Source organism: Heterocephalus glaber, unplaced genomic scaffold (assembly GCF_053883595.1).
Source record: "Heterocephalus glaber isolate CG9 unplaced genomic scaffold, H.glaber_assembly_v1.0 deba00001553, whole genome shotgun sequence".
NCBI lineage: Eukaryota > Metazoa > Chordata > Mammalia > Rodentia > Bathyergidae > Heterocephalus > Heterocephalus glaber.
In genome coordinates this window covers 12999742-13026427 of record NW_028258344.1, presented here as the reverse complement: position 1 = coordinate 13026427, position 26686 = coordinate 12999742, and the positions used below count along the sequence as shown (strand labels likewise).

General features: G+C 37.5%; 1 protein-coding gene across 8 annotated transcripts in view; it reads right to left on the bottom strand.

Annotated features, from left to right (window-relative positions):
• CUNH8orf34 (chromosome unknown C8orf34 homolog) overlaps positions 1-25450 on the bottom strand; it is a 423558-nt gene extending 398108 nt beyond the window's left edge. For 2 of the 8 annotated variants that reach the window (XR_002393934.2, XM_021256040.2), the window contains exon 1: positions 24973-25430. Coding sequence is in view for 6 of the 8 variants with exons in the window: in XM_021256040.2 (XP_021111699.1) it covers positions 24973-25299 (327 nt within the window). In the remaining 2 variants the exon portion in view is untranslated. Of the gene's footprint in view, positions 1-24972 lie in introns of all 8 variants that reach the window. The other 6 variants (XM_087190433.1, XM_087190432.1, XM_004842081.3 and 3 more) reach the window with 6 other exon arrangements.
• Between the last annotated feature and the right edge of the window lie 1236 nt (positions 25451-26686).

Genomic DNA, 26686 nt, shown 5'->3' with positions numbered 1-26686 from the left:
TTTAACAAGAAGAGTTCTATGCTATTTCGGAAATTAAGTGAAATCAGAAGATGACAATGAATTACAGAAGAAAATTTCCTTTAGAAGAGAATTTCTCTTACAATCATGTGTAGGGTCTTTCACAAAGGTTAAATCACACAGAAGCAAAGAAAATGGCCTGACTCAACAAAAGATTCATGATCTTGAAGCAAGTCCTTTATGTATAAAGTATACAAAGAAATGACTTGATCCTTTCTCCTTTTTGAGAATATATAAATCCTTAGGTTTTCCTGGACATTGTAATGTGTACAGAGACGTGTGGAAAATTAAGCAAGGGAAGATGTGTTATTTCCAAATAACAAGATACTTGAGGCTGTAAGGATTAAGTAGATTAAAAAAAAAGAGAGAGCGATCCAATTGCTTAAGGTGAATGGTTGAGTAGGTCACAATATCATCTTTTCAGACTCTTTATTTTATTAGTACTAAACAAAACATGGCTCGCTGGCAACACAAGAACTCAGGAAGAAACAGTGAGACTGAGAGCGAGAGAGAGGAGGACAAGGTGGAATTCAGGAGCAAGCACAGAAGAGGTTGAGGCATCCATATAGTAAGGTGACAGAGTGTAGGTCACTGAAGGAAAATCCCATAGACTTCAAGTTCCTAATTCTTTATATAAACCACTTTCTCAGGTCATTGTAGTCTATTTTCCGAACAAGCCTAGAAAGGAGGAAAAATGATGTTATTGTAATTATTCCTTATTTACAGAGAAAACAGTGGTAAAAAAATACAGAGAAAGAGTAACCCATGGCATGTGTGAGATTAAACACTGTAAAAATCTCTTTGGAGACCAATTTGGCAATATATGTGAAATGCCTTAAACTGTACACATCTTTTCATATAGTGACTCTATCAATAAGAATGTATCCTGGGAAGTAATTAAATCTACATATACACCTCTCACAGCAATGGTTATAACTGTCAAGACAGAAATATCAAATCCCCAACAAAAGAGGAAATAGGTTAAACATGTTATTATGGATTTATTCAGTGGAGTGTCATTGCTCTTATGTTATAATGGAATTTTAAAGAAAGATGTTTCTAGATAAAATTTTTAATGTGCAAAACAGTTTGTGTAATATAATTTAATCTTACTTATAAGTGCATAAAAAGACTATGTAAATAGGGAGGGGTGGAGGGGTTGAAGGGAGGGCAGGAAAATGGGGAAAAGTAAGAACCAAGATATATTATGTAAAAGTATAAATTCTCAATGATGAATGTCATTATATTGTATACCTAAAATGTACCAATAAAATTAATCTTTAAAAGTTTTTTTAAAATACTCTAAGTATGTATTATTAACAAAAGTCCTGATGGAAGTTATGTAAGAATTTTATATTTTTTTTGTCTACTTTTATTTTCTCTTTTAATCAACAGTTATTTTGAGGGAAAAAAACCAATGGAACACATACACATCTTGTTCAGCTTATAACCCATTCCATCTGTCTATTTCAAATGCTTTGATGTTTGAAACATAGGATATAAAAGGTAAGAGTCTACAATGATGAAAAAATATTCAAAAAGAAACATTTGAAAACATGAAAATATAATATTGACTGTATATGAAATGCAAGGATGTTATGGATTAATTAGAACTTGATATGGTTAACCTAGAAGGATCCTTCAAATATTTAAACGTATTAAGTTCATAATCTTTCCTTTTTATCAGGGTATGGTAATATCACCTTCCTCTTTCAGATAATGTGACAGCTGCACTAGCCAATATAGTCAAGCTTATTGTTGCAGTTCTTAAAATAAATATTCAGAAAAAATACTGAGCATGCTTTCTTTAGGTAAAACTGAAATCCTTCATACTTTCTAACAATTTCCTCTAGTATTATTAACTTAATTCTATCACCTCAAAACCTTTTTTTCTCTAAGATAATTTATCTTATTAGCTTTTATCTTCTGTTTATAATTTATTATCAAATATATTAATATGGGCTACCAGCCAACAGAAAGACCCTAGAAATACTGGACATATAGGAAGGAGTTAATATTTTCCCAAAATAATTTTGCGAGGCAAATACATACGTTTTAAATTTTCATTGGCTTGAAATGAATATAATACATGTGCATGTAAGCTCTTCCAAGCCTGAGTTTCAATCCTGAGATTCTTTCTAAAGTGTTTGCACACATAAAATATTTGCTGAGCTCATCACAGGCTTATGCATATCTGTTTATTAAGTTGTACAACTCAATGCAGTCACCGTAGCATGAAGTTGTTTTTTATGTCAATGAAATATTGATGCATTCAATAAACCCCACTTAGAACCACAACATTTCAGTCTTGCATTTATTCAATCTAAAAACCCTGTCAACAGTTTTGCTGGCGTGACAACCACGGAGCCAAATAACGATAAAAACGCACTATGTCGGAAGCAGGAAATTATCCTAATCAAAATGTCACTTCTGAAAATATCCTTTTTAAAATGACAATACTGTAAACAGTAATTTCCACAGTGACAATTAAACATAATTAAATGCTAGATTTCTCGTCAAGCTTCTTTCATTCTCTGCAACTTATTTTTCTGAGCTGAACTCAATTTCTCTCTCAAGTACATCATGTTCCTGTCAGGGAAAAATGTGGCTATTTTTTCAATTATCAAGTGAATTTAAAGCCATATGCAGCCACATTAGGAATCTCCATGATTGTAAAGATACTTTCTCTGATCATAACCGGGCCTGAAATTAACATGCAACAGGAGACGGACACATCTGTCCCCACTAGAATCAGAAAGGTGTCATATCTGGCATATCTGCAGCCAAGACAGTTATGTGACCCAGACTTTCTTCTTTTCTACAGAATGGCCAACACCGTCAGGTTTTATTTTATTTGAGTTTTTTATATATATATATATATATATATATATATATATATATATATACATGAACAGGAAATAGCAACTTGTAGAAGGAATCAGATAATCCTGCAAAATGAAATGGTTTGATACACCTTCCAAAAGTTCATATGTGGGAAACTCAGTCTCCAAATTCATACACTGATGATGCTTGGAGTTCAGGTGCTTGAGGAATAATTAGGACTAGATGAGGTCATGTGAATGGAGCTCTTATGATGGCATTGCTGGCTTTAATAGAAGAGAAAGGCCTGAGCTAGTATGCTTGCTCTGTCTCAACATGTAATGTCAGGAGGCAACAGGAAGGCCTTCGCCAGATGCCAGTGCACCTGGGTGACTTTCCAGCCTCCAGAATGAGCTAAATAAATGCCAATTCTTCACAGATTTACTCATCTCATATATTTTGTTATAACAAGAGAAAATGGACTAAAACAAGAACACATGACGTTTCACAAGAGCAAACGTGGGACCAAAGGCAAAAGGAAAAGTAGGAGTAAAATAACGGTCACAATGATACTCCAATACAGTTTCTCTAACTCACTGCTGCTAAGGACGGGGGCAGGAAGAAGTAGAAGTTGATCAACTTTGTGTTCGGTTAATTTTGCTGTAGGAATGTGAAACTATACTAGATACTTTTCTTCCGTGGGAAGGGAAATAGTTCCATCCTAGAATTTTATTCAGAAGAGGGTTTGACTCTTAACACCAGGAATGCAGTAGGCCTAGGATTAACAACTGAAGTGATACTAGAACTTTTTTAGCGATGCATAGTCTTTAACTCTCAAATTTCAAGCAGGTAAAGTATTCTATTACTTTCCCTCTCTTCAAATCATGAAGTTACAGGCTACTGTTCACAAATTAGTTCAAAGTCCAATTTTTTGTCTTATGTAAATATATGTGATTTATTAATATAAAAATGTACATGCAAAATGTGCTTGTTTTCACAGTAAGTCTTTTTTCAAAATCCTAAGGAATTTACCTTAAAAAGCTCTTATAATTCATATAAAGGTTTAATGTTACATTTTCCCTTTTCATCTCAAAGATAATCCTTCACTTTTTGAAAGTTACAATATTACGTTATAATATTATTTTTACATGTCCTTAACATTAGCCTTGATAAATTCACCCAGACTTTAAACTTTAAAAATAAAATCCTTCAAAACACACGCATCCTGGCCTTTCTATCATTTATCCCTCAGCTTACCTATTATGTATGAGAATTAAGATGCTTAGGTTTGAAAGAAACAGAAAACTGAGTTCTAAACAGATTCAGTAATAAAGAACATTTTCACTTATTTAGAGAGATAGCCTTCAGCTTGGACAAACTTCAAGCTGGTGACTGAAGGGCTTAGTAATATCGCCCAGAACCTGTTTGTTTCTGCTTTGCTGTCCACACTGTGCATACAAGGAAATCTTAAAACAGACTCCCTACATTGTTGTAGGAAAGACTTAAATTCAACCCTACCAACAAATCAAGGCACTGGCAAGGAATTTAGTCTGAACATGACTATCATTCAAGCATGGGACATGGAAAATAGTTTTAAATGAATCTTTGCTGAACAAATTAACCAAGAAATAGAGTACTATGATTCCAAATCAATTTTATCAGGTCTCTGCCTTAGCACACTTACACAGTCAACCCATAAAAAATTAGATTTCTAGGCCTTTTTAAAACTCATTTTTCAAAAAATAAAAAGTATTTCTATAGACTGCTTTCTAAAGATTCACATTTAATGCAGAATATTACACTGTCCAATGAAGCTTAAGATATTAGATATAACCTAGGACAGCAGAACCCTACAAAATTCTTCCTGAGATTCTAACTAAGGCCTGTAACCCTATCATCTGCCTTCATTCTGAATGGTAGGATTTTGATTTTTTTTTTAGACAAGGTCTCTCGAGCTTGTGGTGATCCTCTTTCCTCACCCTCCCAAGTGGTGTGATCACAGGCATGTGCCACCGTGCCAGGCTTGACTAATAGGTTTATCAAAGCTCTTCTCGTACCTCATTTCCAAGCTTTTGTGGTAGTTCCTCTTACCAACATTCTATAGTGACACTGTAAACAAGAAAAAACAGAACAACTGTGTTCCTTGCATCCCTTGATCTTTTGGGCACCTTGGACCTCCAATCCAAATCCACAGGTTATAGACTAACTTTCCTCTGGGCCTCTGGGTCTAAGGACATGGATCTTCTATCGATATCTCCTTAAAGAAAGTTGTAGAAAGGTGCAACCTGTGTAATGTTATGGGTGACTCAATCAGATTCTAAATCACAGGCATTTTTAATTCACTGAGATCAGTTACATACCAGAAATAACAAGGAACTCAGGATAGTTTTCCTGTAAAAGATGTGAAAGAACTGAACAAGATTTTTTATTTTCCATTTTGTGTTGATTAGTTACACTGAAAATACAGTAGTTGAGTACATAGGAATGGGAAGGAAGAAGTGAACTCCTTGAGCAAAAATGAGAAAACAGCATATGAAAGGAAAGGGAGAGGAGCCAAAGAAGTGCAGTGACACCATAGATTTTGGATGATCTGGCTTGTGGCCGCTGTCCAGCCACACCCTACATCATGTGTTTTTCTTTTCATTCTCTAGTTTCAAGGCACACTAGCCTTGTTCTAGTTTCAATTAGGCCAAGCATCTCTGTACATCAGAGCACTCTTCCTCGTTATTAAGTTATTTCTCTGCCCAAATTCTATTTCTACCTTTTCATCAACCTCAGCTACTTATATACATATTCTACCTCACCTTCCCTGCCCAAAGAAAGGATTCATAGACTACAGAGCATTGGTGAGGTACCTCCATTTATAAGCTTATATAAGAACTGTACATCTTCTTTTTCTTCTCAGTAGAATCAAAAGTTATTATTCATCTAATTTTGTTTTAATAGCTGCCTTTTCTGATGGATTATGTAATCTTTCCTTCCTTTGTTCATTCTAACAACACATATATGCATTGTTTTAAGAATGAGGGATACAAATATGAACTGAACAGAAAAAGCTAAGAGATCTTGACATTACCTCACTCAGCACTTCAGTACTGAGCAGAGTCAATAGCATGCTTTCAGCACTCCGTAAGATATACAGAATAGATGAGTGGCTAAATTCGTGGATGGAAATTAGAAGTATTAGTTAAGTTTCGGACTTGACTCAAAACTAGAGCTGCCTGATTCTATACTTCATTCTTTTAATCACTTTCCTACGGTGTGAAAAGCACCCATATATTATTTATAATATTCAAGTTAAATCATATTTTTGGTTCCACATACACCTAGCCCAGGGTTAGGAAATAATAAATACTCATTAAAAAATTGCTGATTAATTTTTAGAATATATTAGGTCAAGGTAAAAACCTACAGATATTTGAAGCAGTTGTGTTTTGATTTTATAAACATATTAATATTCCCAAGGACCCACTCTCTAACAAATACTTTATGAATCAGTCTTTTTTGATTAAATAATTTTCTTGTCTTGGCTCATCTTGTTTCTTTCCTGGGATTTGACAAAATTGTAAAAGGTATCAGAACTTTCTGTGTCACCTTGATGCATGTAAGATTTTTATTCTATAGGGCATTCAATTGAGTCCAGTTAGGAGGCTATAGATAAGACAATATAAACTCATCTCTGCTAAAGTGTTAGAAAAACATCTCAAAGTATCTTATTGATGTTGATTTTATAGGATCTTTACCTATGAAAAGAGAAGAGAATACTGTTTATTGGAATCTTATTTTGTACTAGTCAATATATCAAAACAAGTATCTTTATTGAAACCTCACAGCAATCCACAAAGGTAGGGAATATTTACTTTTCTTGACGGTTGAGCAAATTAAAATCCAGAGTTAAGTAATTTCCTAATGTTACACTTTCAATAAAAAGAGAAACTGGTATTTGGGCAATTGTCAATTGCAAACTCCAAACCTTTTTCTCCCCAAGGCAGAAACCTAATTTTAGCACTTGGATGTAAGCTTGAGCCAAACATTTAAGCTCTTTAAATTTACATCATTTATTTTTTAAAAAGGGAATGATGATGGTAACTACTTTCAGTTGGTCAGTATGTTGCACTTAGGGACTCTAGTATTGGAGAAATACGTCCGTGGTTTAGAACCTACACAGTGTCCTTAAGGACAATCTCAAAGCTTATGTTGAATAAATACCAAAAAAGTTCAAATATTTTCATCTGTGGTGAACACTTTAAGCCTCAAACTATGTCCATGTACATTCAGCCTTAAATCTTTTCTGATATGAATTATAAAATTGACTTTTACCTGCTATACCATAATTACCACTAGGAAAATTCTAATTTTAAATTGGATTTCATGAGAACAAATGGTGAAAAATCACAGATTAAAAGCTCCCAAAATACATGAGAACTAATATAAACATATTTTAATATAAGCTTCATATCTAAAATTCTAAAGTATAGCCATTTAAGAAAAAACTGTAATATATCATTTTGTTTTGACTAATAATAACTATACCTTGTGGTTATATTTATTTTAACTATGAGATATACCAATACTAAATCACATAATAAATTCCTAAATATTTACTTATTTCAAAATGGCTTGATAAAATATATTTTAATATGGTATTATTAAAAAATGTTGTGATCTAAAAAAATAGAACAGATTTCTACAACTAAATTAACCAGATTATTAGAGTGTACAATGAGACCATCCTGGCTGTCTCAGAATTCTTTTTTGAAGTATTGAAGTTGAGAATATAGGATAAGAAACAAACACAGTGCATACATCTGTGCAGGACTTATTAAAAGCATCCAGACTGATTCAGTCACCATTACCAAAATAGCCAATGCTTTGAGAAAGTTCCTATGAGAGTTGGATGTTTTTATCTTTTCCCCTTCCTCCTATAATCTCCAAGCCAATCAGGAAACTATTATTTCTTATCAAATCTACATTTCTATATTCTGCTTTGTATGAAAAGTGCTGAGATTCTGCACACTCCCTTTCCATTTTCAGATGACTTCCTAGTAAAATTACACTCGTAGTTTGGAAAAACTGGTAAGTAGGACGAACAGAAGAGGGATATATGCTAGCATTGTTACTCTCTCTCTCTCTCTCTCTCTCTCCCTCGTTTCTCTCTGTCTCTGTTGTCTCCTGCACCCCCCACCTCCCCAACCCCCTCCCCAACCCCAGCTTGGAGAACCAGTCCCACTGCACGTCCTCCCAGTCACCAGCACACTGAAGCTCAGCTTAGTTTTCCTCAGGTGGAGCCTCTTTGCTGAGACTCTGAGTTCTGATGAGTCCAGTTTCTTTGCTTTGCTTCCCCAGTCCAGAGGTAGCTGCTTCGTGAAGTTATTGACTGTGCTTTGCTAGTTGTTCCCCGATTGTTCTTCCAGTTCAACTCTCATCCCCACAACGCTTCTCACAATAGATTATCTCTTTTGAAAACCAAACTTGGCTTCTGTTTCTCAGCTGGCTCCTGGACAATGCTGTATTTAGGGTCGAGACACTCAAAGATGGAACTTTAGGGTTAGCCTATGCTTGGCCTTGAATCACAATGTTAAACTCTTGGCCAATATGGGGATTATAATACTAACAGTATGTGTTGTGCAGAGTCATCCTGATTAAAAATATTATCACTTTTGGGATTGTGATGTCATGCTTAGAAAAGACAGTGCCTGGGGCAACCAAGTGCGCCATCACAGGGGTGGGGATTACAAGAACGCTGAAGTGGAGACTTCCCACTGAACTGAGAGCCTATAGACAAACGCCAAGCTCAGACCTATAAACTCTCAGGCCAAGTCAGTCACAGAACCCACAAAGGTTCAAGGCAGCTATAAAGCAATCCCATTTCTCATAGCTGTGAATAAATAATATAGAAACTCCAATGCAAAGTTCTATTTTGTGAATTCAAATTACATTGTAATTCTATAACTTTAGAAATATCCATATCATATAGAATATGTGACTTCATATGCTTTTCAAATATGAATTTATGACACTGATTAAGAAGGAATGGGAACAGGGCCAGGGATTTAGCTCAATGGTGCCACCTCCTGCCTCGCAAGCGTAAGGTCTTAAATTCGATCCCCGGTACCAAAAAAAACCTTAAGAAGGGATGGGAGCCTAAGAGATGGATGAGGACATGTGAGTGTACACAGAAGAAGCCAAAACCTTGGAGTCCTAAGTTTCTCTAAGCTTCTTCTGCCAGCAGAGGTAGCCGGCCCTCCTGTCTCTGAGAACAGCCTTTTCTTGATGGCCCTGGATAACCTTATGGGCAGTTGCCTGGCAGTGGGAAAACTTGTTTTCTTAACACCCAACCTATCACTATCACCCTTGCTTTTTCTACAGTCAGATATCAGCTTGCTCTTGGTGAATAGATAAAATGTGAACCTGTAGGAGATAGTTTAAACTCCTCAAGATTTCCCTCATGTATTTCGGCAGAAATCTGGGGAAAACGTATAGAATTGGATTCTAAGGATGTTAGATCATAGCGATTGGAATATAACATTGGATTGGGCTGAATTAATTAATATGAGAGAACTTAGAGATTCTTTACATACAGTGTTAGCACCCAGGTTTTAACAATTTGCTATGTTACACAACTGAGAGCCTCCAGAAAGTCCTGCAATCAATCAGATTAGGATACCACAGTTTATCCTGCTGCAAGGGGAAGAATCTAAAGGCATAGGAAGATAAGAATGGCAGAGTGAATTTATCACATGCAAACTAAACACTCACCCACTGCCCACTCTAGAAACGCCCAGAGGACATTTCCTCTACAAAAGCTTTAAGAAATAGATTAATGAGAAGAGCAGAGCAACATCCTTAAAAAGCTCTGCACTGCTTGACTTCTGAAGGCCAGGTATGACAGAGAGATGTCACCACTGGAAAGGATCCTCATTCAGCTGTAATGAGGGGTTACAGAACAGCAAAGTTCAGGTGGATGTATTTGACTTCCACACACAAGATGGAAATGTTACCATAATGGGAAACAGTGACAGAATGATAAACAAACATTTTGCCCAGAAGGAATATTTCAAGGTGCTTGATAACCAATTAGAGTGTTACTAGAAACAGAAGCAATAAGCAACCTAAAGGAATATAACACAATCTGTATCATAGAAATAAGTGTGGCAGGCTGCAACTTGACTTGAGTTATCACAATGGAGAGTGTACTCTATTGAAAATTTAGGAATCCATGAAGTTGGTGAAGTTTTTGAAGGTCTATTAATCAGGATAACCTTCTCAAAGTTTTTGCATCCATACCACCTAATACCACAAAAGGGCACGCTCTAGATTTGGGAGACATTATATACAACAATATACTGAGCAACCCACAAAGCTGCCCTTTTTAAGTGAAGTCCTGAGCAAGAGAAGACTCGGCAGATGGCCCACCTGCCATACACGCTGCTCTAGAACTCAGTGTTTATGCCCCAGTAGATACAACAGTACCTGAAGAGCCTGTCCCAGTGAGGATGCTGCACTGAGTGGTTGCGAGCATTATAGGAGCACTGCATCACAAAGGCCTGGGGCTTTCTGGAGAAGTCGTGGTTGTTCCAAATGCCCAGTTTCCTTCTAAGATAGAATCTAGATTTGCTACTGAGCCCTGGTAGATCACTTGACTGCAGGAAATCGATTGCCCATGAGACCTGAGCTGCCCATCATGAGCTGAGTAGTCTCTGACTCACAAAACCACAAGACTGGATAAGTAAAGGCACAATCCGGAATGCTTGTTACTTCTACATGTAGGTAAGACTCCTTCAGTGCATACTTCTGCTATACTGGCTCCTTTCCTTCAGCCCATACCTATGTTCTCATCAGAGTTCATTATGACCAGTGAGAGAGGGAAAGAAGAAAAAAAAGTGAGTCCAGTTTATACCTCTGCCTGCATGAAATTCTGTCATAAAATAGAAGTGGATTACAACACTGCAAGTCCAGCTAGATGTCTGCTATAATGCAGGTAGAAAAGCTCCCAAGAAATAACACTTCAGACATATTTGATTGTCCACTTAACTGATCTACTGCCAGAAGTAGGATCTACTGATTTGTGGTCACTGCATAATGGTAAAGCTCAGAGATTTGAAAAGAACAAAACTGGAAGATAGGTTTCCAGGATATCTATGGAGAGCTGTATGGAAGAACCAGTGAGAAATGAAAATGGTTACTAATTGCTATTTTTAAGGATCTGAAAAAATTAAAAAGACAAATTTAAAATAATGAGCAATATCTTACAAACTAGACAAAGTGGTGGCTACTGGCAAACACTCTATAGTTGCTAAATTATCTGGAAGGAAAGTGAAAATATTGCTCAACTTCAGATTTTAAGACATATACATATCCTATTACTTCCATGATAATCATGAAATGAATTGAGTTTAAAGTTTTGCAAAGTAGAAAGAAAAAACTCAAAATATTAGTAATTTAAATCTGGCAATGCTAAAACAAAATTACACATCGTGAGATGAATCCTTTTCTTCCAGAATGCAGTTATTTTAACAAACCTCAATAACATAACACTTCCCATTAACATAATCAAAGAGAAAAATCAGAAATTAATCTTAGTACACAACATTTAAATTATGACTGGACTAATATTTTAATTCAAAAATCTTTGCAGATAATTAAGAAAGTTTAACCTTATCAAAGTTACCAATAAAAATCTGCTAATATTGCAATGTTCTTTCTTCTTAAAATAGGACACACACACACACACACAAACATAGTATTATTTACCACTTCTATTCAACCGCATATTAAAAATCTTGGCCAACAGAGTAAGATAAAAAAATAAAACTTTAAAAGCTACAGAGCCCTAAAAGAACCAAAACTTGTTTTTCACCTTTTTCAGAAAAAAAGCATCAAAATGTGACAAAAAGGAATAAACATTATTTGGAAAGAAACACCGTCTCTTTCACAAACAATAAATTTTCTACACAGAAAGCGCAAAATAACTTCAGTCTAAGGAAGTATAAATAAGAGAATCTAGCATATTTCTAAATCCACAGTTAAAATCAAAATGTAAAGCTTCCTTTCACCATAATTAAACCGCTTCATAGTTCAATCTCAGAGAACAAGATACAGAAAAAATCCCCACAAGCTGCTTTCACAGAGCAAGTTAGCAGCTGAAACTCTATAGTACTACCTTTCTTGGGCTGCAGGATCCCCCAACATCACACTGTCAGGCACATTTAAAATACAAAAGAACATACACTCAATAGATACTAAATTCTATGGCACTTTCGTTAGACCATAGTAGAGTTGAAATTATCATCCTAGCCTTCATTAGACTCTGCTAGGTATTAAACAATAAATTATCTGTGTTAATGAAGGAAAGATTAAATGCAGAATTATTCTTTTCTTTTCTTTCTTTTTTTTTTTTTTTTGGTTCCAAGGATCGAACTCGGGTCCTTCTGCTTGTGAGGCAGGCAGCAGAACCACTGAGCTAAATCGCTGGCCCATATGCAGAATTATTCTATAAAAACTTTTTAATTTTGAAGAATAATCTTGTTTATTCAGTAGGAGCCAGGTAGGGAAAAAAAACCACGAAACATTGTTAATTTAATCTCCAAATTTATAACTTGAGAAAGAAAACAATTAAACAAAGAAAAATAAATTTAAAATACCATTATTTTAACTTTATGTTTCAGTCACATAAGCTGGTGTGTGTGTGTGTGTGTGTGTGTGTGTGTGTGTGTGTGTGTTTCACACAAGGCATAGTATTTGTATCTGCATGGACAATTTGGGGCTCAGGTTATGAACAAAAGAAACTCCATATCAGTTGGTTTACATGAAAAAAGCAATCTAACTGACACATGTAACCAATAGACATTTTAATTTCTTTTGCTTCTATAGATTATCTTTTAACCTTCTATGAAGTCTTTGCATCTTTTTCATTTGTGAAGCTTATAAAGAATGGAAAGGATTTATTTGCTGTCCATATAAACCAAAGATTATTTCATGTGTTTGTAGACCATGCTTTTTATTCATTTGTTCATTCAACATGTGTTCAGTTAAACTCTTATGCTACACATACTTTAAGTTACTTGGAGCTTTTTTAAAAAGTCAGCAACATAGTTAAAATGACAATCCATAATCTAGGCAGCACTGGAGTGACAATGTGGTTAACCACAAAAATGTGTAGAATTGCACGTAAGTGCAATACAAATTCACAGAAAAGGAAAATCTAAGAAAACCAGAGCACTCAAAAAATATTTAATTCAAGAGCCAAGCCATGAATTTTCCCCTAATGAGTAACTGAGAGTTGGACAGGGAAATGTAGAAGATACTGTGGTATACACCTAGTTCCTTCCTTCAGACACAAAAACTCATCCTGCCAGCTGCAGAAGCATTGCCAGTTAAAGGCTCTTAGTTAAGGTCCCCCCAGAAACTGGCTTTCCACAAAATGGCTGCTGTTCACCGCAGGTCACACTCTCTGGAGGAAGCCTACTTCTGAAGATGGTTCTGTGTGGAGTACAAACTTGACCCCATGCTTTCATTGGAACAACCCTCAGTGCCTTCCAGTTCCAGGGCACCCTAGGTAAGCTCCCTGTGTAACAGGCTGGACTCTGTTATAAATGTCTCACAGGAAGTCTCAGCTTCCTCCCTAACTCAAATCAACTTCCTTCACATCTCACAAGGTGCGGCTTCCATGACCACTCCATAAATCAACTGTGTGCATGCAAATCTCCCAGAGTACATTTCCCAAAGAATCTGGCCTTGAACATTCTAGAAGAAAGGGGAAATCTTCCATGTAAAAAGATTATACAACACAAACTTGACACTATGCATATTGGGAGAATGAGACAAACTAACCTCATTAATATGAAAGGCAGTGTGTATGTACAATGAAAAGTATGGTTAGGAGATTTTAGAGGATCTTAAATGCCACCCTAGGTTGGAATTTATCCCATCATTTGTTGTTTCAAAATGTTTACATCCTCCATGATTCAGAGTTGTGATTTTATCCTCCTGGATACATGGAGGAAGAGCTGAAAGTTAAAAAAAATGCAAGCATGCAACTTCACTGAACTTTGATATCTTTAAAATTTATATGAACTTTGCATTTCGTCCAGCATTATTAGCCTGTGTGTCACATAACACATGCATAGTCCAGTTTAAAATAGATGGCCACAGAAAGTATGTATTAATTTTTTTAGTGGAGAAGTGATATGATAAATATAACTATCTGGAACAGTCAATGTATCAGCCATATGTAAAATGAACTGGGGAAGGGGACTCTGATGGAGTTGTCTGGGTGCCAGGGCCAAGTTGACAATAATGAGAAAATCAAAGGAATGACACAAAAAGAATCTCACTAATTGAAAGGACCTAATAATCTATCATAATGTTTGTCCAAGGAGAGAGAAAGATAACTGGGCCCTAAAAAAATTTTTAAACCGTAGCTGAAGCAAAGAGGTAAGAAAAGTGGAACATCTTGTTTTATTTTGGGTTCCCTTTTATTTTGAATCTAAGGCACATACAAGATGATCCACCTGAAAATTCCTTTAAACACTATTCCCTCAAAAATATTTATGAGGGGGCCGGGGATTTAGCTCAGTGGTTCTGCCACCTGCCTCGAAAGCGCAAGGATCCAAGTTCGATCCCAGGTACCAAAAATATATATATATATATATATATATATATATATTTATGAGGGCTGGGGAGGAGCTCAGAAGTAGAGTGCTTTCCTAGCATACATGAGGCCCTGGGTTCTATCCCCAGCTTCAAAAACACTTTTAAAAATTTGTGAAATTGGCACCCTGTGCAGACAATTGTTGACATGTTGATATTAGAGTAAATTCCAGCTTGGCCCTAGACATGTTGAAATGAGACTCCTGTTAAGGAAATATGTTACTAAAAGGCTTTCAATCATCTTCCTGAGGCAGCCTCTGTTTTCACATCCCTTCAGGATTATGGTAGCTCATTGCTGAGTATTTCTACCAAGAGCTAGGGCACAGGAGGACAGAATGCAAAGCTTTGTGAGGGCAGGTAGCATGCACCATTACAATTCTCAATGTGTTATAGGCTCTTTAAAAGAAGGTCCAAAAAATGAGAGGGAGTATAAGGAGACAGGAGGACAGGTTTTAAAAATTCATTTCTTCCACCATTCCACCTGGCACCATCTCTATTCACCTGATGCTTATTTCCATTCTACCTTGTGCCAGCCTCTCATCATGATCACTTCTGATTTAGGTATTCATTTAGTGTTTTCTTCTTAGTGTTTGCCAAAAATCCCAATTAAAATTTTAATTGACAAGAAATTTGATATTAAAATGCAAATAGGGTATGCATGTGGAAGTCAATAGAGCCCTCTAGAAGAATCAATCCTCGAAAATAGTGGCATAAATACTAACAGAAATAGTGCAGTAACACAGAGAACTTGGAAAACTGGATGGATTGTGTTAGAGCATAGAGAGCCTATTAACCTACTGCATCATCTTTTAAAATAACCTATTAACCTGGAACATCACACAGAAACTATAAACTATTTTTGTTCTCCATTCTTTTTGTATATCTCACATGGAAGTGACAATATGGCACATACAATCTTGAATTCATTTCTTTCTACATTTTTTAGTGGTTCCATATAACACATCTGGGAAATGTTTATTGAATCCTTTTTATATCTCTGATAAGACAAAAAAGAATGAGTACCTACATGGTATCTGTAATTTTTAAAATGTAAATAAATAATGTTTGAAGTATGACTAGCTAATTGCAGGAATTGGACTATTATGCATCGTGAAGATATGTCAGAAAACAAGGGTGCCACAGTCCTTGTTTCCATGGTGATTTTATTTAAGAGAAGTCAAACACTGAACAAATGAATAAGAAATCAGTGATAGATGAATACACTGGCAAAAATCAAACAGTGTGGCACAATGAGGGCTGACTGGGGAGCAACGGAGACTGAGTGGTGTGTGAGGGCCACTCTGAAGAGATATTCAACCAGAGATATGAGATGGAGCCAGCCGAACCATTTGGGGAATTTTTCAAGTGGAGGAAATAGCATGCAAAGGCCCCCAGTCTCAAATCTTGCCTTTTAGCAGCTTCATCTCTGCAGCTCATAAGACTATTAACCTGAAATACTATCTGCAAATAAATTCTCACAAAATGATCCAGAATGCACCAAATAAGTATTTTAGAAAGAAAGCCAGCTATAGAATGTACCAACAGGAAACATTATATTCTATAATTTACCAGAAAATGTCAGACTAAGACTGTATTGCTTTATGATTTATTTAAAAGCTTGCTATTCATTCTTATTTCAGAAAGAATTTAAGGCATTTTCAAAAAAAGTATAAATTATGATCAAACCACATATATAAAAAGTGGAGTGAAAAAGATAAGTAAAATAAGGTGAAGGTAATATCGGGAAAGAATGCTCATGATACAGCCTATACTCTAGCTATCTGGGCTGTGAGTTTTCCAGCAGCTTACGTAAAATGCAGTGGGGATGGAATACTGTTAGATGTGTATTTTAAACAATACAGATTCATATAACTATATTACACTGTAAAATTATAAATAATTTTCATAAGTTCACTTCAGACCAATAGAAATCAGATGTATTCTCAATGCAATATGGCTTGTCACTATGAATTTAGATCAATATGTTCAAACAGTGGAAGAATAGGAGTTATACACTCCTATATGCTCCAGTCTATACTCCAAAAAGAAACCTCTTTTTTATGGTAAAGAACAACTTTCAACCTAAAATTATCAATACATTTCATGTAGAACACTGCCTACACCAATGAGCTCATTCAGATATTTTTAATAGCCCATTCTTAGATGTTTTGTCAAAGCTAAGAACTTGGAGGAAAAAAACAACGATAACAAAACTTCTTTATTTGATATATTATTAAAACAGAAACTTATTTATCTATCATTTACCTTATCCAGTTTACATATCTGATTCTTAAAAACTAATCTCTGAATCAGAATTTCAAATATGAATTTCTTATTTCTAGTATGACAATGATAGAATGACATTGATGAGTATGAAAATGGACCCTAAATATGAATGAAAAAGCAAGGGAGGCTTTTGTAAAATTGTCAGGATGTAATAATTGGACAGCATCCCAAGTAGGCCAGGATTCTAATTGCACATGAGTGTATTGTTGAGAAGAAGGAAATGTCTTATTTGGGTTTGCATCCCTCAGTACATAATATAGCACCCAATAAATATATACTAGATGATGGACATGAAATTCCAAATATCAAGCAATGAGGATTCTAGTAGGTGTTGAAAAGATATCCAAGTCTAAATGAATTTTCAGGAAAGTGAAAGTTTATGTGAACTGCTAAGAATATTCTCTGACTCCTAGTAGTAAATGATTATTCTTACATAAATGACATAGATCAGATTCAATAGGTTGGTTCTGATTTGTTTCATTCATAAATGTATTTGACAATTGTGTAATAGAACATCTACTATGTGTACCATATATTCGCTAGGCATGAAGACATAAGCAGTTTAAAAGGCTGGCAAAATATCCTCTTTTAAGAAGTTTGTATTTGAGTATGAATAAACAGAATATAAACTGAAATCAAAGGAATAAATCCAATGAGATGATAACAGATGATGATAAAGGATGTGAAGAAGAACAAAGGCACCCATACTATACAGAGTGACAGGACAGTTGGGATTGTGTGTGCTATTTCAGTTAATGGTGATTCAGATGATTAGTGCTGATTCAGGTTGTCCCTCTGAGATAATAAAAGAACCTGTTTTCTAATAATGTAGTATGTTTCCAAATTTTGCTAAAAGATATTGTCCCTTTGGTGATACTACAGCAAGCAAAGCCTCCCCTTCCACCACCCTCAAGGACAACACACACACACACACACACACACACACACACAGCTCTGTCAAGTGCTGTTCTCCTTGACACCATCATTATGATACTTTTTCAGCTGTATTAATACCAGAGCTATAGGCTAAAAGGGCAGATACATACTTTGAGTTTCAATCTCAGGATACCTGAAGGCCAACCTTCAAAAGCAGCTCTCCACCTGGCCTGACACTGAGCCATAAATATTAATGGAAAAGAGAAGGAATAACATGAAGGTAGATAAAATTGGGTGCCCATCAATTATGAGGCACCAAAGTGCATTCTTTATATGTTTTTTATTTAATGTGTTCCTCACAATACCCTCTTAGGTATTATTTTGCAGATGAAGATATTAGTGTTTACAGAGATGGAGTAACTTTTTCATTGTCAAACAAACAGTACATGATTGCTCAAACTGAGTTACCTCCAAATATCACCTGCCTCTCTTCCCTACAAATACATAGATATGTCATGCTATTCTCTTCCAATTAAATGCAAATTCACTTGGGGAGGTTATATATTACATCCTGCACTTTGATGTGAATTAATTTATCATCCCCACTCTTGAAAGCAAACATGAAAAAGGGAAAAAGGTTACTGTAAACTAAGTATGTAGCTAACAACGTTATTCACTGTACATAAAGGTAAATTACAGTTTTAAAATAATAAATATTAGAGTACTATTTGCTAACCAGTTACCTTATTTCTTTCTTCCAAGAAGAAAAAAAATACACAGGTCAATCCTTTGCTTACTTCAGCAGACACCTACTGAGCCCCCGCCTTACAGCCTGTGCTCCACCAGGCACTACTATAGATGCTCAGTGAAGCATGAAACACTGTTTCCCATCCTTGAGAACCTAAGACCTACTTTGAGATAGGACATGATAAAATACATGAACAAACACCTTTGTCAGGAGATACCTGGTTATCACACACCCAGATGCTACTAAAACCCTCTTTCTCTCTGGATTGTGTTCCACAGACAGAGGCACAGAAGATGACACAGAAAGCGGGAGCATCCTTTGGGACAGTCACTTCAACCCGTTTACCTGTAGTGGCCAGTCAGATGACTATGACACATCTCACCACTGTCAAGTTCAAAGGCCTTTACATTTATTTTATTCCAAATAAAAGTATACTGCAATAAAAATTGTCTACAAGAATATCATAATTACCAGTTTGCTTAATGAATACTTTCCTCTCAGATTTCCCATCTCTTTATCCACTCTACTTTTACCTGATCTAACTGGATACTGAAATCATTTTACATTCCAGTTAACTCATTTCGAATTTGCTTTATAGTTTCTATTATGTGACCTGCCTAAATTTTTTCAAATTTAAGAAATTATATATGAGACTAGGAATACTTTTTCATTAGAATATTTTGAAGTAATTGTAGACTCTTATGCAGTTGTAAGAAATAACAGAAAGTAATCTCATGTATCCATGTTCTCTCAATGGTAATATCTTATAAACTATAGCCTCACATCACGACCAGGACACTGATATTGTTAGAGTTAAGATAAGGAACATAGCCATCACAAGACTCCCTGGGGTTGCCAATTTATAGTCCCATTGACTTTCCTCATTCCCCTACCCAATCCCTAACACCTACTGTTGGAAACCATGAGCTTGTATCAATGTGTCCAATTTCAGTTTAACACAACAAAGTTCATTTGAGCTTTTCTGGCTTTTAATTTTAATTTTTGTGACCTGGTATCCATCAGTGAGAAAGGTGGCCTGCATGATTTTCAATCCACCTACCTCTTTTTCTCAATGCTCTGCCCCATCTCACTTGCACCAAATCTCTGAATCTGCCAGTCCACCACTTTACTCGGCCCTCCTTTAATCCCGCCCTGATATTCTCCAGGCCAGCAGTCCCACTTGGCTGTTCTCTTTGCATGGGTCTGTCTGATGGCTTTTAAATATATTTAGAGAAACAAAGAAAAGAAGGTATAGATTATTTTCATAGCCTTCTATTTCCACAGATCACATTCTTTTAGAAGGATCCTACAAACACTAAAACATTATTTTAAAAAAATATATTGATAGCATTTTCATATACTTATCCTTTACTGTTTTAAAAGTTAAAAAAATGAGTTATTTGTCATGTTCAACTTTGAATCATTTTATTTCTTTAAAAACTACTTGAAAATGGGGCCAGGGATTTAGCTCAGTGGTTCCGCTGCCTGCCTCACAAGCGCAAGGTCCCAAGTTTGATCCCTGGTAGCAAAAAAACCCCAAAAAACTACTTGAAAATACTGCATATCAAGTCAAAAATGAAAAATAAATGGGCTAATAATCCAAAACCTGTTAAAGAGTTTATAAAATTAATCTGTAGATTATTGTGAAGTAAATTAACAATCATGCTTCACATTTTTCTCTAAGAAAAATTTTTAAAAAGAACTCCTTTGTCTACTGCTCTGGAATTAAGATGCATACAAATCTAAATACAGGAAAAGTTCAAACATCAAGAAAATTCTTCAAAAGAGATTACTCCAAAACATATTTACAAGCCATTAAGTCAAACACATTATAAGTGCCAAGCTTATATGTTTCTACTTTGCCTATAAAATCATTTTCTTTATTTGTTATTTAAATGACATTTTTAAAGACAAATGATTTTTAAACATTAAAATACCTTTTTCCCCCCATGGGTGCAGTGAGGAATGAAGTCCTACCTCTGACTATAGAGAAGGAGCTAGTATCTTTCTTTTTCTCAGCACCACTGCCCTACACAGCCATGATTCCTGCCAAAATGTATGGGGCATTTGGTTTTAGGCATTGGACAACAGCCAGCCAAGGACTGTGATCCTTATGAGACAGGACAATGAAAGGCTATCAGTGTATGCTACAGCACTCTGGTGAGGGTGGAGGCATTTTTCACACCGTCCTTCCAGGATGTAAATAAAGGAAAGTGACAGGTTGAGAAGGGTGGAAGCTGACTGGAGTTTGGGCTTGCAGATGAGGCAGGTACCAGGTGAATTGGGGAGCAGCAAACAGTGTAACAGTGAAAGGATTAGAGTATAAGGTTTAGGGATGCCCAGGATTTGGCTCTGAGTTCACCTTGTAACAGGTACACCAAATCAGTTAATGCAAATTCACCCTATGTGAGGAGAAGTGCTTTGAACTAAACAAAGGTGATGACAAAGTCCATCTATTCCACTTGCAGTATGCTGTACCATGCACAGAGAATGCAGTGACTTTGGTACACAGAGATTCAAAAGTTCCATGGAAAATTTAAAAGATCCTCATTATTGTGCTTTTTAATGGTTTAGGATTGCATGTTCTTAATGAGCGTGATCAGGCCTGAACCAAGATACATGCTTTCTCTGAGTACCCTTCCAGGCAATAATCTTCAAATATTCATTTTATTTATTTAATAGGAATGGGAGAAAGTAAAAATTACATACTTTAATATGTGGAAAATATGTGGAAAAAAAGGAATTTATTTCACATCATTTTACAAGAACTGAATGAAACTCCTTACAGTATAGACAAAGCAGACCATTGGTAGTCTACTAAGAAGCTATTAGCCAGACAATGATTCAGTCTCAGAATTTCTGATTGCCAATGTCTCTGCCTATTAACTGGCTGTCCTCAGGGTTTGAAACAAGTCCAGTGCTTGTACCAAGCATCTTGCCTAAGGCACAATGTAAAACTATTATTAAAAAATAGGAAATTTATCGTATTTTGGTAGGAGCCTAACCATTTCACATCTTGCCAGTTAAGGAGTTATGTGTGGAATATTTAAGTTGGATTATAGATCTGAATTACTTCACCAGTATCAAGAATTTCCTATATACTGATAACCAGGGTGGGTTCTTCATGGTTCACCTTCTGTGAATAAACCAATCAAAACATTGAAATTATTATATGTTACAAAAATTTCCAAGAGTTTGCAGAACATACCATAAGGCATTTTCACTTTATAACTACCAATTATTTAATTAAAATATCATTAGCCAGGACTCTTGGTGATTTTTAGGCATAATTACATAGTATTTCAAAATATCTTCAATCACATTTAAAGGTAGTATAATTTTATGCTCTTAAATCACTTGGAAACAAAACTAATTTCAGTTTAAGTAATTTTGGAATATACATTGCATTCAATATGTGTTTTATAAGCATCTCAAATAAAATATTAGAGATAAACCAAGTAACTGAGAAATTGAGTAAATAAACTTTACAAATTTAAAAGAAACAGGAATGTCAATACCAATACGTAAGTTATCTTTACTCTTGTTTAATTAAGCTTCTTGTATTCTCTTTAAAGTGTCTCACTCTAAAAAAATTTCTTAAAAACATTCCTAACTGACAATATCCACAAAGGGGACATATATATTATCAGATCCTGAATATTGCCAAAAACTAAAGTAACTGTCACCTACTCCAGGGTCTCAACACAACAAATCACAACAAAGCACACGTAAGAAAACTGAAGCTGCCTATTTCAATTTCTGATTAATGGAGATTTTTAGTTTTTTCATTGTTTCTTAAAATTTAGCCCAGAACTTACAACTTTAGCAATTATTTAAGCTGCTTCATAAATGCAGGTTTTTAGGAACCTCCTCTGACTTTCTAAATCAATGATGAGAACCGCTGTGTAAGTCCTCAGAGCTTTGACAAGAATGTGAGGTCAAAAGGGAGTGCTACTCAGCCATCACAAATGAGAAATTAGAGATATTTATAGCTAAATGGAAGCACATTGAGGCCATACTCTTAAGCGAAATAAATAGGACACACATGTGTAAATATGGAATAGTTTCTCTAGTGTGAGAAACTGAGAGTGTAAATAAGGACTAAAAGGTATAATAGATAATGTGAAATAGGAAGAAAAGGGGTAAAGGGGAAGTGGGAGGGATAGGGGAAAGGAAAGAAGGGAATGGGATTAATATGAGAAAAGGAAAAAAATGGAAACAAAGTCTTTGTAAATAGGGAGGGGTGGAGGGGTTGAAGGGAGGGCAAGGGAAGGGGGAAAAATAAAAACCAAGAGAGCATGTAAAGGTGCAAATTTTCAATGATGAATGTCATTATATTGTACACCTAAAATGTACCAATACAAGGATATACAAAAAAAAAAGAATGTGATATCAAGAATGTTCACTTCATGGGTGATATTTCTTTACTTGTTTTCTTGCATAAGGAGAGAGAAGTTACAAGATAGGCTGGCGAGATTTCCCAATTTCATGAAGTACACATAATTCTATTCCCAAAACCAAGTTCTATCATGATCAAAATTGTTGACTAAAGATCCTGCTGTCCCATCCTCATTTTAGAAGAGAACTTATACATTTTTCGCTGTTCGATTATATAAAGTAAACATCAACCCTTGAAAAGTAATTATGTGTCAGTGTAATCCAAGCTAGTGGAAACTGTGTAATATGTATTCAATAACTACAAAGCAAATAATTTAATTGTGCTTTTTGGTGAGGAAATCTAAAGTTTTTAATGAGAAAAGTTTGCCATCATTTAAACTTCTCCAGTGCAGACTTAGTTCGGAGCATTATGGCTGGCACTTGAAAAATATCAAGGGGGGATTATTTCCTAACTATATAGAAAGTTTACATATATTCCAAACTCTATTATTATCACTTGGAAAGAATCTTGGGATTTTAAAAATAAGTTAAATGAGAACAGTATCTACTGAAAACAATTCATGCATATTTCCCTGGCTAATTATGTTTTATTTTCTAGTAGAGCCACCAGCAGGTACAAATTCCAAATCTATTCATTTTATGATTCTTGTGATCCAATTAATATATTGTAAAGGGCTATAAATATTCTCTTTACCCCCCCCGTGTGTGTGTGTGTGTGTGTGTATGTGTGTGTGTGTCTTTTTTCCCCTAAAATGGTGTGGAGTCTATAATCATTACAAGGAGGGCATTTTGGTAACTCCAGCAATTCTATTTTGCTACCACCTTGAACAGGGACAAGACTTCCTTTGCTAAAGGAAACAAAAGGCAGAAACCAAAGTCAAGACAACTGTAGGACTTAGTGAACCCTTTCAAAGAGCTTCTTTTAAAATAATAGCCGTGCCTTACCAGAAACTATAATGTTAACTTAAAAGTTGGGCAGATAAACTTCGGAAATACGACTAGCCTTGGCTACTGGAAACCCAGCCTCCCCAGAGAAAAGATCTGTTCGACCACACCTTTGTTCTCCTCTCCCTTTTTGTGCCCCCCTCCCCCCGATCTCTGTCGCATCTCTTCAGTCCCAAAGAAGCCTCTCCCTTCCCTGCCATCTCCAGGGCTCTCGCTTTCTCTGCTCCGCACTGAGTGTCCTCCGAGAACAGCCGCAGCGGCTTCAGTGCAGCGCAGGGGCGCGCTTCCCCTCCCACGTACTCTTCCTGCCCCGCTCTGTGCAGCTGGGACGTTGGAGGGGGTGGGACAGGGGCGCCTTCGGGTCGGACCGCACTACCTGCCCGACGCACCCCGCCCTATCCCGCGCGCCGCGCCACGCCCTGGCAACTGGCCGACGCTTTGCTGGTGTCAGGTTCGCATCTCCAGTTCTCACGTTTCTGGTCCTCCCGCTCTTTTTTCCTGGTCCTGTGCTTTTGCCTTCAGTATTTGATGGCGAAAGAAAATAGCTCAGAGCCATCCTTCTCCTTCCTGTAAATACTCATGCGCCTTTTCCAGAGCTGCTCTCCCGCCTCATCGGACCATCACAGTGAGGTCTGCCACGCCAAAGCCTTGCCTTCCATCCAGAGATCAATTGGCAGTCTCCCCGTGGTGGTTTAATTTCTTTCAATGCGCCCGCACCTACTCACACCTATTCCTGGCCATCAGCTTTTTGTCTGAGTTAACCATCTTCCTTTCCACTGCTGAGCATCTCCTCCACTTTTTCGGTTCTACTACCGCCCACATTTTTTAAAAAACCATGCAAGGTATTGTGAATTCCCGGAAGAAAGTGCGTGTGTGTGTGTGTGTGTGTGTGTGTGTGTGTGTGTGTGTGTAAGATCATCTGAGTGTGTGTATCCTGCACTGTGGCCACAAGGTGCAGGACAGTGAGATGGCTCAAAACTGCCCTGCCAGCCTGAGGCTGGGCTCTTCGGAGCTCACCTGTCCGCGTCCCAGCAACGGGCCAGGTGCCCGCCCGGCCTCCTTCCAGGACACCTGGGCCAGGCAGAGCGAATGCCACTGAACCGGGGCCCCGGGGCGCCCTCTCCCGCTCCTTTGCTCTGTATCCCTCCTTCCCTCGAGGGTGTTCTGGTTTGGTTTCTGCACCTCTTCCCCCAAAGCCAGCGGGGCTGTCCTTCTCCACGGCGCCTTACCTCAAACAGAGGACCGATCTTGTTCTTCTCCAGGTAAGCCTGGATCCGGGTCTGCTGACGAGACGCCATGGAGAGACCAACCGGACCGCGGACGAAGTGCGGGAAGCCCGTGCCACAGTGCCCCTCCGCGGGGTCCACCCGCCCTGGCCCCCAACGGAGGCCGGACAGGCGCCCCGGAGCCTTGGCTCCCCTGGCGCGGCTGGCTGGGTCCCCGCCGCTGGAGTGGGCAGCGACCCCGGGAGCCTCCAGCTCCTGGGGCGCAGAGAGCAAGAAACCTGGGCGCGGCGCCGCCAACTCAGTCAACTCCGAGGCAAATGGAGAACTCATTCATCGCCTTCTCGTCCTCGCGCCCACCCGCCCGGCTCTCTGCAGCGCCGGCGCCCGGAGGAAATTTGAAGCAGAGTCGCGTTTCTCCTCTGGGCGGCAGCAGCAGGAATCTGGGGGCGGCGGCGAGTGGCCGCGGTGCAGCTCCCCCTAGAGCTGCGCTGGGGGCGCAGGGCGAGCGCGAGCGCGCCCCAGTGCGCGCCACTGGAGCTGCCTCCTCTCCCGGGTTCCAGGAACGAACAGCCCGGGCTTCTCCAGAGGCTGTGTTCACCTTACCAGCCGCTCCCTAGGTATAGAGCACTCGGAAAGCCAATGGTGGCGGTGCTTCTTTCAAAGTGCACATAAATCTGCTGCTTGTTGGTTACTCCCTGGCAGGTACTGCTGCAGTTCGCAAGGAGATCGTCCCCACTGCCCCATCAGCGCCTTTCCTTTGCACCTTATGCTCTGGGAACACTAGCTCAGGGTCCGAGAAGGGCAGAGTCTCGTAAATACACGCGTTACCGCGAAAACGAAATTGCTTTCCTTTAACAAAAAAAAAACCAGTCAACAAAAGTCCAGGTTGCCTTGGAACAACTCCAAGGGGGATTGGAGGTTGAGCGAGAACTGGTTGAAAAGTCCCAAAGGCTGTAGCAAGCCTTTGTAACTTGACAGGGAGAAGAGATAAAAGGAAACTGTCCCTCCACTTCCAAGTTTGCCTTTGTAATCCGCGCCTTGAATTATGTGAACACACCTTTAGTTACATCTCGTATGCTACTCTTTCACTTAATGTTTCCTCTAGCTACCTCCTGAGCTCCTTAAATTTAGCCAGTATCTTTCCTACTATGCAAGGATTTCCCAAGTGAAGATCTACCGACACCTGAGAGATTTCTTCACGGGGCTCTTTCCTGTGAAGTAAAACTACATTCACCTGGACTCTTAACCACACTGTGTAGTCAAAACCAAAAACTTTGTGCTAATAAATACGAATGCCTAGAATAATGGGAATTGTTTTCCTTAAAGCAGAATGCAAAAGTATAGATTTTCTTTCTAGACTGCATTCTGAGTCTCTTACTCATGATTCTTTTATTGGTGTCCAAGCTATTTCCTCTATTTTAACTGATACATGACAATATGCAACAGTTAAAAATGGAATGTTCGAGAAAGTATTTGAATGCCATTTAATGATTCACATATAAGAAATCTGCCAGAGGAGGAACCATCACTGGTAACCTAGACATGATTTGGAATGCAAAAATATCCAAGCTGTTACTTTACAATCAGGCTCAGATGATTTGCTCAAGGAGAGTGAAATGGAACAGCACTGAGATGTCCAAAGTTGTCACACGTTTTCCATTGTGGTTTAAAGGTATACTTGTTTCTATAGTTTTAATAAGTTCAGGAGAAATTTAAC